At 50.4% G+C, this 13,501-nt stretch overlaps 1 protein-coding gene across 2 annotated transcripts; it reads right to left on the reverse strand.

The window, feature by feature from the left end:
• Window positions 1–1,847: 1,847 nt before the first annotated feature.
• On the reverse strand, window positions 1,848–9,484 carry TBL2 (transducin beta like 2). Of its 2 annotated transcripts, none has more exons than XM_014850444.3 (7): window positions 9,211–9,484; window positions 7,694–7,824; window positions 7,258–7,442; window positions 6,629–6,780; window positions 6,161–6,287; window positions 5,629–5,781; window positions 1,848–5,395 (listed from the first exon to the last, which is right to left on the reverse strand). In XM_014850444.3, exons 1-7 carry the CDS (start codon window positions 9,338–9,340, stop codon window positions 4,933–4,935), a joined length of 1,341 nt encoding a protein of 446 aa, XP_014705930.1. In that variant the 5' UTR covers window positions 9,341–9,484; the 3' UTR covers window positions 1,848–4,932. The 2 variants fall into 2 exon arrangements, with proteins under 2 accessions (XP_014705930.1, XP_070340530.1); XM_070484429.1 differs by having other exon boundaries at window positions 7,281–7,442; window positions 9,211–9,370.
• Between the last annotated feature and the right edge of the window lie 4,017 nt (window positions 9,485–13,501).

The raw sequence follows: 13,501 nt of genomic DNA on the forward strand, positions 1-13,501 counted from the left end.
GAGGGTAGAACACATTTGAGCTCAGCTTGATTTATAACTTTTAAATATCAAGACATGGCATGTGGGCCTCCATCTGTAGTCTTGCCTCTGGCTTTACAAATGTCAGAGATGGGCCTAGTGGTTAAAGGCATGTGCTTTAGCACCAGATAGGCATAAACCTAAATATCTGGGCATGCCGGTTATTGGTTATGTGCCTTGGGCCATTTACTTGGACTCTCTAATAATACTGATGTTAAGGTTCTTTCGGTTGCAGGAATATCCCAATGCAAATGGACTTAATCAGAAACAGGAATTTATTGGCTCTTATAACTGACAAGACCAATGGTGGAAACCTCAGGAGTGTCTGGATCCAGCAGTGTAAACAGCATCCTTAGCAAGTAGTCTCTTTACATCTCTGGCCCTGCTTTCCCGTGTTGGCTTCATTTTCAGGCAAGACCGCACATAGTAACAAGCTTACATCCTACTTACTAAGCAATCCCAGCAGAAAATTAAAGAGATTTTCACTTTCCTAAAGTCCTAGGAAAGTCCAGGGATCTGCTGATTGAATGTCCAGGAGGGTCTGGGTCTATCCTCTTTACATCACATGGATTAAGAGTTGGGGAAGTGTAGTTCACCAAATAAAAACAAAGATGTGGTTACTGGGAGAATGGCTGAGGCAGAGGCACCAGTGAATTGGTAGGGATTAAATAAACACTCAGCACTCAATGTTGGCTGCTATTAATGTGATCAAGAAAATCCAAATGGACTCAAACTGGAGGATGGATACTGAATAGAAAGCAAGTGGAAACTGCACTTATTTTCCAAGTGCCCTGAATTCTGAATCAGAGCTGGAAGCTTGAAGAAATGAAGATTTGGAAATGCAGTCACAATCTCAGAAGACATTCAGAGGTTTGTATGAATCATGCTTTCAGCAGCTGTGGCTGGCTCTGCACTGCCAACCAGTGCCCATCAGTGTGACTCAGTCTTAAGAGCTGTGTGCTGAAACCAAGCCATGCTCACTGGAAGGCCTATATTTCTGGAATTTTGTGGAGGAGTATATGAATCTCCAAATTGTTAAGTTTCTAGACATGTGGCTAATTTGGGGCAATGTTGGGTCTATCTAATGCTATATGAAATAACCTACCATCACTGATAACTCATCACAGTACTATGTGCTTCCTTCCTACTTACCTCCTATAATTTCCCATTATAGAACAATCTTTTACATACGATATTCTTATTACCTTGATGGAAACTGACTATCAATAGGTCTCTAAATGTACTTTCATGGCTTATATTTTCTTTCTTTTTTTGGTAAGGAAGATTGGCCCTCAGCTAACATCTGTTGCCAATGTTCCTCTTTTCGCTTGAGGAAGATTGTCCCTGAGCTAACATCTGTGCCAATCTTCCTCTATTTTTTGTATGTGGGACGCTGCCAAAGCATGGCTTGATGAGCAGTATGTAGGTCCATGTCTGGGATATGAACCTGCCAATCCCGGGCCACTGAAGTGGAGCCTGCCAAACAACCACTATGCCACCAGGCCAGCCCCTATTTTTTCTTTTCTTTCCTTTTTTTTTTTTTTTTTTGAGGAAGATTAGCCCTGAGCTAACATCCACTGCCAATCCTCCTCTTTTTGCTGAGGAAGACTGGCCCTGAGCTAACATCCATGCCCACCTTCCTCTACTTTATATGTGGGACTCCTACCACAGCATGGCTTGACAAGTGCTGTATACGTCCATACCTGGGATTCGAACCAGTTAACCGTGGGCTGCCGAAGCAGAACATGCAAACTTAACCACTGTGCCACCAGGCGGGACCCTATTTTTTCTATTTTTGATGACTGGTAAAAATAGGCTATATACCGCCATTTTTAATATTTCTCAACTTTTATTTTGAAAAATTTCAAATCCACAGACGTTGAAACAGTAATATTAAAATATTAATGCTGCCTTCACTCACAAGGATTTCTGATCAAAACCTACGGCAGCCTCAGCTCTATGTTAATACCCAGGTGCCTTCTCCTTGCTTACAAGAGCAGCAGCCTCATCTTTAGTGAGAGGAGCTCTGTCCTCAGGAAGTCTCCATAATGACTTCTCTGTAGTGCTTTCACTGAGCTCATTAGAAACTCACAGCCCCGCAAGGTACACAGGACAGGATTTATTCCCATTTTACAGTTGAGGAAGCAAACTCAGAGAGGTCAAGTGATCTGCTCAAGGTCTCAAGCGAGTAATGACCCAGCTGAAACTGAAACTGAAGACTTCTGACTCCAGTAACTCAACCTTCTCTGGGCACTTGCTCTCCTGGATCTACAGTGAGAGTAAAGCCAGAGCCAAGCAGATAGGCAAAGAAGTGTTTGAGTCTCATAATCTGACAACCAGAAAGCAAATATTCACCAGGAGCCATACACATAGCATTACCAATCAGAAGCCTCTTACCAGGAACATAAAACCACAGTGCAAACCGGGAGTGGGAGGATACACAGAGGGCACTGAAACGTCTGTCGGCTGCCCCTGGTTTGAGTTCAACACTTACTGAGTGCTTACTCTGTCCCAGGTACTGTGCTTGGGATACGGAGCAAGTCAGACAGACAAGCATTCTATTCTTATGGAGCTCACATTCCAGTGGGTTAATGAACAATCCAGAAGCCGCCAAGGAGAGACTGGTGGGCTGCATCTGGCCCACATTAGTGTTGTTTGGTCAACACGGTGCTTAATTTTTTCCTTTTATAATTGCCAACTCCTAGCTTCTCTCAACTGGCAACTTGTGCAGGATTCCTTAATAGTAAGTAGCGGCCACTCCTGCCCCTTACCCAGGACACACGCCCCCCCAGAGATCACTTCAGTCCCATTTCCTACTGTCTTATATCGGACAACTGTGGCCCAATTCATGCATTTACATTACCCACTTGATATCCACAGCATTTAAGCTGAAACCCCTGAAGCAAACAAATATCCAAACAAGATCATTTCAGCTAGCATTAAGTAGTACAAAATAAATAAAGCAAGCTAACGTGATGGATGTGATATGATTGGTGGAAAGGGCTACTTCAGACTGGGTGGTCAGGGAGGGCCTCTCTGAAGTCTAACTGAAACTGAGAACTGAATTATGACATGCACGACAAGTCTGCCAACCTAAAAGCAAAATGCTTCCAGGCAGAGGGAACAGCATGGGCACAAGTCCCCCTTGAGGCTGGAAATAACTTGGCTTGGTTGAGGAACAGCAAGGTTGGGGTGGCTGGGAGAGCAGTAACAAGATTACAGAGTAAGGAAGAAGCCAGATTATACGGCCCTTGAAGGCCATGGTGAGAATTTTGGATTTTATTCTAAGTGTGATGAGAAGCCTTTGAAGGGTGTGGGACCACTATAATCTGATTTATATTTTCAAATGGTCACTCTGCTATGTAGAAAAGTGATTTAATGAGGCACGAGAGGAAGCAGAGAGCCCAAGAAGCTATGTTATAGCAACCCAGTAGGTGCTAGTGGCTAGGACCAGGCTGGTAACAGAGAGATGGAGAGAAGTAGCAGATTCAGGATATAATCTGGACTATAACCAAAAGAATTTTCTGATGGGGTGGACAGTAGTAGTGGCAGTGGGGCGGAGGGAGTAATGAAAAGGGAGTAATTAAGGAGAACTCCAAGGTTGTGGCTTGTTCAAACCACAATTTATGAGTTGGAGGCAACTAGGAGAAGTCCCAGTTTTAGGGAGAGGGAATAAGAATTTGATTTTGGATGACTAAATTTTGCCTAGACTCAATCAAGTCTTCCTAGATCCCTCATTTCCTTCACCTCCCACATCCAAGCAGTCCTCATATCCAGAAGTTCAGACTTCTAAATACCTAATCTCTCATCAAACCTGTCCCTTCAACTTCAAACCCATTGCCTCTGTCCTGATTTAGACCCCTCCCTTGCCCTGACTTTGGCGACAGCCTTCTACAGCTATGAGTAAGTGAAGAGAAATCACTTAACAGACACGTGTCCCTCTCTCCCACCAGCCACCTCTGACGGTAGAGATCACGTCTTCTTCATATCACTCTCCGGTGCCTAATGCAGTCATGGGCACAGAACAGGCACTCAAATGTTTGAGGAGCTGAAGACAGGATATAACTCTTGGAAGAGAGCAGCCCCATCTTCAGGTTCTATGATTGCTCCACACAACTTAAAGCAGAACCAGATACGAAATGCATGATCAAGTTCCAGAAACTTCACCTTCTCAAGGCATGTGTTTCTAATTTAGTTTCAAACTACACTGTGTGAGACCCATTTTCACCCAGTAGTTAATAAATGATAGTGGACAACAGATAACATGTATTACTACTCTTTTCCACTTGTCTTCCAGATCTAGGGACTGTATACTCTCTTACCCTGATAACATCTTTGTAAGGAGGTCAAGAGAGGACTATTCTCCATTTTACAAATAAGAAAACTGAGGCACTGAATGAAATCCCTTAATTACTTTGTGATGGAGTTAGGAGCTTTGCCTGGCTTAAGTCTAGCCTTTCCCTGACACTATCCCGCAGTCCTGTAACTGGAAGATAGCCCAGTTCCCATCCCTGCAGAAGCGCTGGTCAGTACTCAAGTGTTCCTTATGGTTTGCCTCCACTACTACAAACTTCTTTGGGTACCAGGGTGTGTGTTGCCACAAGGTCAGAGACCACATTCTCTCTCTCTTCTACGTACCACTCTCCTCAGCGCCTGGTGAAGACAGATTCCACCTCTTGGGCCCGGGAAAAAAAGAAGCACCTTGGTCATTAGCCTGGGAGGTCTAGTAAGGCCAGGAGTCACAACCAGCAAGAAGAGAGATCTAAGTAGGCAAGAACAGTTTCAACGGGAAAAAGGAGAGAGGGGCCACCATTAAGAAAATCAGGATACTCTTTTCAAAAGGTTTCCAGTTGGGGAGCACCTGGGAAGAAAAGTGGCAGCAGGCAAGATCCTTCCTGCCACACCCTCCCAGAGTCATTTCTTCAAGACACCCAGGCTCTTCAGGGCCTCTTGGGCCTGGCTCAGCTGCTGCTGCAGCCTCTGGCGGGTGCTCTCATTGGACGCCCGCTTCAGGAGGCCCTGCATTTCCTCCACCACTGCCCGGTGGCCAGGGGTGTTGTGGAAGAGCCGCACTGCCCGGTCCCCACAGGAGGCCAGAAGCCGGCCAGTGATGTCAAAGGACAAGTCAGTGATATACTCCCCATGGACCTGCTCAAAGTACTCCTCCTTCTCACCCCGCCGGGTATTGTAGAGATGAATACTGCTGCCACTGGCCAAGGCCAAGACCTGGGCGTCAGGGGAGAGTGCCAGGCGGCATGGCATGGTGCTTGCCTCTTCAAAGCGGCCTGTCCTCAGCAAGTAGGGGTCCTGCTGCTTCTTGTATTCCACATCTGTGTCCCACAGTTTCCATGTGCCATCCTTGGAGACAGAGGCCATCCTGCAGCGTGGAAAATCACAGCTCTAGGCCCAATACACCCTGGAAGGGAGGGTGCTGGGACAGCACTAGGGGCTCCAGCTAGGAAGCCAGCTCCACTGCTGTGTCTACTTCCTGCTGAGGGCTGGCCACCCCACCCACTTCAGAGCTGCCAAAGAGACAGGCAGAAGGACCCAGGGTGCCAAGAGGGGCTGAGGGCCAGGAATCAGGTAAGAAGTCAGAGAGGATTCACTCACCTCCGGGAATCATTGGAGAAAGCGAAGAAGAGGACAGCTGCTGAGTGGCCTTTCAGTTCAAAAGCTCGCACAACCTCTTGGAAGTCCCCTTTTTTGCCAAAGCAGACTTCCCAAACTTTTACATCCGGAGTGAAGCCACATGAGGCCACAAACCTGCCATACAACCCAGGTTCCTTTGAAACTTAATTTTAAAGGCAGCTTGTTCCTGCAAACCCACTAAACCTCTTTCCTGAGAAAGTTAATAATCTTATATCTAAATGACACTGTATCTTTTAAAAGTGCTTTTATACACAACCTCAGTTCATCCTCACAGCCATGCTATAAGATACGCAGTACCCAAGCCCCCAGCCCAACCTTTTAAAAACAACAGATGAAGAAATAGAGACTAAGGACTTGAACCCAGGTGTCCTGATTCCACATTATATGCTCTTTCCACTACGTGAAGCTAGCTCTCCGCTCTGCCTCTGGCCCCCAGCCCCAACCTTCGCCCCAACCTTCGCCCGTCCCAGATGCCAAATCTCTCCTTCCTCACCTGCTACAAGGGGATATAGCAGCATGTATATTGTTCATCTGGTTGGTGTTGATGGTAGACAACACTTGACCTTTCAGATTCCAGATGAGGATAGTCGTGTCACTGGAAGCAGTCATGATGAACTTCCCTGAGTGGGGAGGGGAGTGACAGGAGCTGAGGTCAATGACCTGACCAACTGTCATTCTCCAAGGAGACGCTTATGAAGCCCTCTGCTGTCCAAAGTATGCATGCTCCCCTCCAAGGCCAAGGGTCACCACAGATGAGGACTTTGCTGAAGACTGTGGCTCTTACCTGCTTCCCCTGGGGACTTGCTGTGGCTCCTAGGACTCCAGGGGAGCCCAGAGGCAGACCCCCTTTGCCATACTGAGGCTAGGCATAACTCTCAGGCAGCATGAACTCATTCAGCAAATATAACTGAGGCAGTTCTCTCTTGCCTTGGGCGAGCTGCACCCTCTCAATGCCTCTCACCTGTGTCAGCAATGGCGATGTTGATGATGGGTGCCTTGTGCTTTTTAGGAAAGTCCTCTGGGGTGGCCGTGAAGGTATAGCCCCCATCCTCTCGCTTGGTCATCTTGAAGACACGGAGGGTGTCTCCATTGGCCAGCCAGACAATGAAGGCTCTAGGGACAGGGAGTGGACAAGTCACTCATTTGGACACGGAGGCCTGTGTGTGCCAGGGCCTATGCAAGGCTCTGAGGAAAACCAAACCTCCCTTCACGCCTTACAGTCCAACCTCAGAACTTAACCCCTGGGTTCAAAATCTCTTAGAACTATCAGAAGAAAGTTCTCATAGCTTTGGCTCCTTTGGTTTCTCTCTAGGGTTTAGAAAACCATTATGGCTCCCAAGACTAATCTGGGACCCAGACTTTGGTACTTCCCAGGTGGGAACAGATCTTTCCTTCTCTGCTTCCTTGCTGTGTAGCTGCTTAGCCCTTCAGGAAGCCCCGGGCAGTGCTTAGGCCGTCTGGATGCTCTCTTTCTGCCACTCCAAGGGAGACTCTGGGTACCCCCGCTCACTATCCCAAACCAGGAATGGGAAAGACATAAGCCTGGAGCTGGGCTTCTGCAGGCAAACCTGAGGCTCCATCCTGTCCCACCTGCAGTCAGGGCTGAAGCGCACCAAAGTGGCATGGTCCAGCTCCACATTGGCTCTCATGCTGCGGTGCTCCCGCTGCAGGAAGTCCTTGGTGCTCCAGATGCGGACAGTGCGGTCATCTGCACAGGTGGCCAGGTACTTGCCATTGCTGCTAAAGTCCATGCAAGATATGTTCCCACTGTGGCTCTAGGGGAGGGGTTGCAGGAAGTGTGAACAGGGACCCCTTGGCTAGATGGGAAAGCCCAACCTGCAGCCATGACTCTGGGACCCTGCTGCCTGGATTAACAGCAAGCTGCTGATGGGATGTGATGAGAAGAGACAGTATGAGGCATCCCCACTGATTTTGGTCAGAAGCAGAGGGGTCTGTAACATGCACAGAATGCTACAAAGGAAAAGTCTGCAGGGGTGTGAGTGTTTGTGCATGGGTACCCATGTACCTTCAGTGCCGCAGCCAAGAGGCGATGGGTGAAGTTGTGTTGTTGAGGTTTCTCCTTGCGAATTCGCTGATGCTGTTTCTGCTTCTTGGATCTCGAGGACTTGTCAAGGGGAAGTCCATTTGCTTTTTGGCCTATAAAGAAAGGCCATGTCAGCCATCCATTCACTCAATCAACAAGCATTTACTGATCACCTTTGATTGGCCAGGCATTGAGTGGAGCAGCAAGAAATGACAAGATGTGGCCCATCCTCGAGAAGACAGTGATGTGGGCAAAAACAGAGGCTTTGGAATCAGACCTGGGCTTGGATTGTGTCTCTACCACTGAGTGATCCTAAGGAGGCTGCATGTTGTTAGTCCATATAGAACCTTGATGCACACTAGAAAAGGCACCATCTCTGGGCTGGGGCAGCTCAGTGGGTACATGGCATGGCCAGGGGAGTAGAGATCCTTGGCCAGTCATCCCTACGTAGGGAATAATGTGCACAACCCAATCTGGTGGCCCTGGCCATGCGTAAGTTACTTAATTGCTCTGGGCCTTGGTTTCCTTAAAGAGAAGTTGGGAGAATTGAATGAGATAATATACACAAAAATGACAAGCAGAGTACCAGCACAAGCATTCAAGGCTCAAAGGAATCCCAGAGAATTCAGGACCAAGAGGTAGTCAACATGTTGAGCACCTAGCCTGTGCCAGGAATAGTGCCTGTCACTTTTGCATAAGATAGCTCACTTAAGTGAGAATCAGGCCAGGCACAAAGTCGGCATGTGTTAGATGGCTGCAGATGCTCCCCAATTCCTACAGGAAAACAACTCCTGCGCCCCCCACATAAAGATGGCCACAACCTGCCCTCTGCCTACCTGTCCAGCCCTCTCTGCTGAGCCCCCTCCTCTGCTCTCACCCTGGAGTCACACCACGTGCTGTCTCAGGGCTCCCTGCCTTCCCTGCCAGCAGCGTTCTTCCCTCCTCGGCCTCCGGGGAAACTCCCACACATCCTTCCTCAGGACCCCCTCTCACATGTTCCCGTCTCTTAGTGAAGACTTCCTGACCTGCCACCGTTGGGTTTCCCGTTTCAGGTACTGACCTCTTCTATGAACCCTCTTACGCTCTACCTTTCCCTTACACTTTCAGATGCTCCTCTCCTTCCCCGACAGTGGACTCCCTAAAGGAAAAGACCTCAAAGCCCACGGAGGTGGCCGCATGTCGGGGAGCTAGTCCGAGCGCTCATGAATGAACGCCCCCCTTTTTCATGAAGTAACGACCTAGCAGCGCGCTTGTGAGTTCGCAGGGCCCTCGCAGGGCCCGGGCAGAGGCCGGGGCTCGGCCACCGACAGCGGCAGCGCGGGACGCCGCTTCCCACTGGGCCTCCGGACGGCGCGCGAGGCGGCACGTCGTCCCGGGAAGCGAAGCTCCTTTCACCCGAGGAGAAACTGAGCGGTCCCCGGCACCCTCGCAGGTCGGACCACCCCGGAGGCGGGAGCGCGGTCCCCGCGGCGGCCCCTCCCCGCCCCCGCCCCACTGACCCGCCGACCCGCCGCATGTCTCCTCCTCCGCGCGCAGCCATCCCCGCGCTACCGCGGCCGTCGCCATCAGGGCCAGCAGCCCGAGCAAGAGCGACAGCCCCATCAGCTCCGGGATCTGCGGCAGCTCCATGTTGGCGGGGCCTCTGCCACCTCAGCCTCTGGCTACGCGGGCGCCTGCACGCCTCCGCGGGGCCGCGCACGCACGCGGGGCGAGGCCTGGCCGTTGGAGCGTCTCGGGGGCGGGGCCTGGCCGTTGAAGCGTCTCGGGGGCGGGGCCTGACCTTAGGAGCGCCTCGGGGGCGGGGCCTGGCCTTAGGAGCGCCTCGGGGGCGGGGCCTGACCTTAGGAGCGCCTCGGGGGCGGGGCCTGGCCTTAGGAGCGCCTCGGGGGCGGGGCCTGGCTGTTGGAGCGTCTTGAGGGGCGGGGCCTGCTCGTTAGAGGGGCCTGGCTGCTGAGGCCTTGTTGTCGCCGAGGGCTGGGGCGAAGATGTGCAGGCCCCGCTCAGGCTTTCCCTTGAACAAGTTACTGATAATCGTTTATTAAAGGCGTTGTTGCAGCCGTCACAGACTGGATCCTTTCAGGGAGGCAAGGCGGCGTTATTACTCTCTTTAACGGGAAACTCCGGGGCTTTTACAGTTAATGGAGAGGGAAAGGGTAGTCCTGGGCTCGAGCGCGGGACTCTCTCCGCAAAGACCTGAGATGGAGAGACACGGTGGGGAATCGGGGCACAGCAAAATAAACAGCCGCAGATAAGATTGGAAGGGTCTGGAGGGCCTTGAGTGCCGGCTCACTCCCGCAACCAGAGAGGAGCCCCCGCCGGTTATTACAGGGCAAGACAGGGCAAGATCCGGTCTCAGAGATTCTCTGGGAGGGCCAGCGTGAGCCAAGACTAAAGACAGGAGGAAAACCAGGGGGTGGTCGCAAGTATCCAAGAGGGAAGTGATAATGGGTGGCTGGGGAGTGGAAAGGAAGTTGAAAATGAGATTTTTAACAGGACATTTTTTACTTTGAACTAATTATAGATTCACAGGGAGTTGAAAAAAATGAACAGGAAGGTTCCATGTACCCTTCGCCCAGTTTCCCCCAATGCTAACATCTTACATAACTGTGACACAATATCCAAATCAGGAAATTGGCGTTGATACCATCTACAGAGCTTATTCGGATTTCACCATAAAGGAGCTATTCTGAAAGACTAATTTGATAGAATTTGGATTAGACCTGCTTAACTGGAGAGGGAATGTTCCCAGAATAGGCATGCTCCTTGGGCTTCCCAGCCCCGCACCCCAGAGCGAGTGGAAGTACCAGGGCCAGGGATTCCAGATTTGAACATTTCCATGTCCACGAGGGCGCCTCTCCAGATGGTGCAGGACTCTCTGAGGAGAGAGGCTGCTGCAGAGACTAGATGACAGACAGACACGCCAGCAACCCCGGCTGAGGAAACAGATCCAGTCAGAGAGCAAGTAAAGTGGCCTCATTTCCTTCCCTTTTGTCCTTGGAGGGAAGGGGAGATTGGCATTGACTCAGCTGTGGGCAGTGAGGTGGGGAGGGCTGGGAGGAGGTATCCAGAGCATCCTGGCATTTTTCCTCCTTAATTTGCTATTCAGAACTGTAGGCCCAATGATGGACCAGTTTCTCCACCACCTAGAGACGAAGCTGTACTTTTAAGAAGAATTTCATTCACCAAGCATTTTGCATGTGACATTTATTGAGCTTTGCATTCCATTGCATTTTCTCACATTCCCATCCCACAGATTAGGAGACTGATGCTCTAGGAGGTGCTCATTAAGTGACTTTCCAGAGGTTGTGCGGGTGAAGAGTGAACCTAGGGACACATGCAGGTCTGTGACTCCAATCTATTGATGTGGGGACAAGGAGAAGCAAGAGTAGGGCTCAGCTCTGTACAGCTCAGTTGAGACTACAAGATTCTTTCACATCTATGAGTTCAGTTGATCTTTAGAGCGGCCTTAAGACAAGTGATGCTATGAACTAACGTAAACAGGTGAAAAAAAACTAGGCTCAGGTCAAGTAACTTACCCAAGGTCAACAAGGAAGCCAGCCAGAGAACCCAGAGTCCAACTGGAGTCTGCTACACTCCAAGATCCATGCTCCTCCCACCTTGCCACTGGGCTGTGGAAAGGCCTTGCCCTCACCCTCAAGTGTCATACAGCCCAGTTGGAGGCCAAGGCCAATACTCGGAAGGACAGCTAATGACACAAAGCAGGATTTGGGAAAGCTGGGCAGATCAGGGAAAGAGATGTGCTGGTGGATCCTGAGGGACAGTGAGACTTGGCTGTCCCTTTAGGGTGAGTATTTAGAAAGGTGAAGCAGAGGGTAGGAGGGAATTCTGGGTGGGAAGTGAGTCATGAACAAAAGTGTGGAGGTAGAAGTAAGTGATTCCTGTGCAGAAGGGAGTGACCGTGCCAGCTGGTCTGGGTGAGTGTTGCAGATGGTGCCATAGGAAAGGATGCAGTGGGAGGGGGCATGTGCTGGGAGACAGAAAAACCTATGCCGCCTCCCTCCTGGGCTGATCATGCCTTGCGAAGGCAAAGCCGAATGAAACATCCCAAGAACCACTGGAGATTCAGGACTCCTTGGAATGTGAAGGGAAGGAGGCTGTGGAGAGAAATGAGGCTGGAGGGGTAGCGGGGCCCAGCCCCAAAGCACCTTGAACATCTGCTGGGAAACTTGGCCTCACCAGAAAGCAGGAGCCAAAGAATGAATGGAAGCACAACTTCAATTTGCAATTGAAGATCCACCTTGCACTAACTGGAGCCCTCCCTACCCCTTGCATCTGTGTTAGGTGAAACCATAAATTTCCTCATTGTTTAAGCATTGGTTCTCAAAGTGTGAGCCCTGGACAAGCACCATTGCAAATGCATGGAATCCATCCCAGACCTGCTGACTCAGAAACTCTGGAGGTGGGGGCCTGACAATCTGTATTGTAACAAGCCCGCTAAGTGACTCTGATGCATGCTAAAGTTTCAGAGCCACTGATTGACCTAACTCGAGCCCCAGACATGTTATTTGCAGCTCAAAGTCTTTATTACAGTGGTTCTTAGCCTTGGCTGTATGTTGCAATCACCTTAAAAAATGCTGATGTCTGAACCCCACATCCAGGAGTTCTGATTTAATTGGTCTATGTTGGACCTGGTCATGAAGAGTTTTTAAAGTCCCCCCCCCCCCCAGGTTATTCAAATGCACATTTAAGTTTGAGAAGCAGCTGTAAGGGATACAGGAAGCTAATGCAAGAGGATATATAAAAGGGGATGCTCTGAGAGCCAGCCCTGATTGCCTAGTGGTTAGAGTTTGGCACTCTCACTTCCAGGTTCGCTTCCCGGTGGTAGAACCACACCACCCGTCTGTCAGTAGCCATGCTGTGGCAGGAGCTCACACAGAAGAACCAGAGGACTTACAGCTAGAATATGCAACCGTGCACTGGGGCTTTGGACCAGGCACTGGCCACGGGGATTGATCTTACAAGGTCAACCAGCCAGGCCTCTGTAACAGATATCATAGGGCAGTGCGGAGTGGGGAGGAGCTGAAAATGACTGTTTTCAGCTTGCAAAGTGTCTGGATGGTGGTGCCTTTCCTGGGGATGGGGAGCATGAGGGTCAGGTTGAAGGAGGAAGACTGTGGGCTACAGTCTTGGAAATGATGAGGTCTGTTTCAGTTCCTTCAAGGTTAAGGGAGCTGTGGAACATTCAGAGGGAGAGGTCGAGTGGCAGTGCGATATGTGGTTGTGTAGCTTTGGGGGAAGGCAGGGCAGATAGAGGATAGAGGGTCCTCAGCAGAGGCCAAAGGGGATGGCATTGCCTGGGGCTTGCCATAGGGTAGAAGGAAAGCAGGCCGATGAGGGACAGGCAAAGGAAGAGGCACTGTCGAGGAAGAAGGAGAGTCTGGTGAGAATTCTGGATTGGCAGAGAAAGAGTGGTTCAAGAAGGAGGTCTGAGGGGAAGGCAAGAAGAGCGCTGGAAAGCAAGTGTTGGACTTGGAAACTAGGGAGGCAAGTGAGTCTGTGCAGCAGTGAGCCTGGGGTGCATGGGGGGAGGAGGAGCCCAAAGGCAGGGGGCTGGAGGTAAGTGGGAGGGGAGGAGGGACAGACAGCAACTGTAGGTGACCCTCTCAAGGGCAAATGGCATCTAGAAGGGAACGCAGGGTCAAGGGGTGTCTTATGGGGACCTTCCTGGCAGGGTGTGAGTGCATGAAGACAGCAGAGCACAAACTGCCAGGATTTCACCTTTCAGAGAGCCACTACAACCTGTGTCTGCAGCAGCAAGGAGCACTTAAG

The sequence above is a fragment of the Equus asinus genome, chromosome 14 (assembly GCF_041296235.1).
Source record: "Equus asinus isolate D_3611 breed Donkey chromosome 14, EquAss-T2T_v2, whole genome shotgun sequence".
In the NCBI taxonomy this organism is placed as follows: domain Eukaryota; kingdom Metazoa; phylum Chordata; class Mammalia; order Perissodactyla; family Equidae; genus Equus; species Equus asinus.

Bases quoted from the DNA above. Each gene is read 5' to 3' on its own strand.
- TBL2 (XM_014850444.3), bottom strand. From the start codon at position 9,340: ATGGAGCTGCCGCAGATCCCGGAGCTGATGGGGCTGTCGCTCTTGCTC. The intron at 7,825-9,210 runs GTCAGTGGGGCG...CTTTCTTTATAG, and splicing joins GACATGCGGCGGGTCGGCGG to GCCAAAAAGCAAATGGACTT. The intron at 5,396-5,628 runs GTGAGTGAATCC...TCCACGCTGCAG, and splicing joins TTCTCCAATGATTCCCGGAG to GATGGCCTCTGTCTCCAAGG.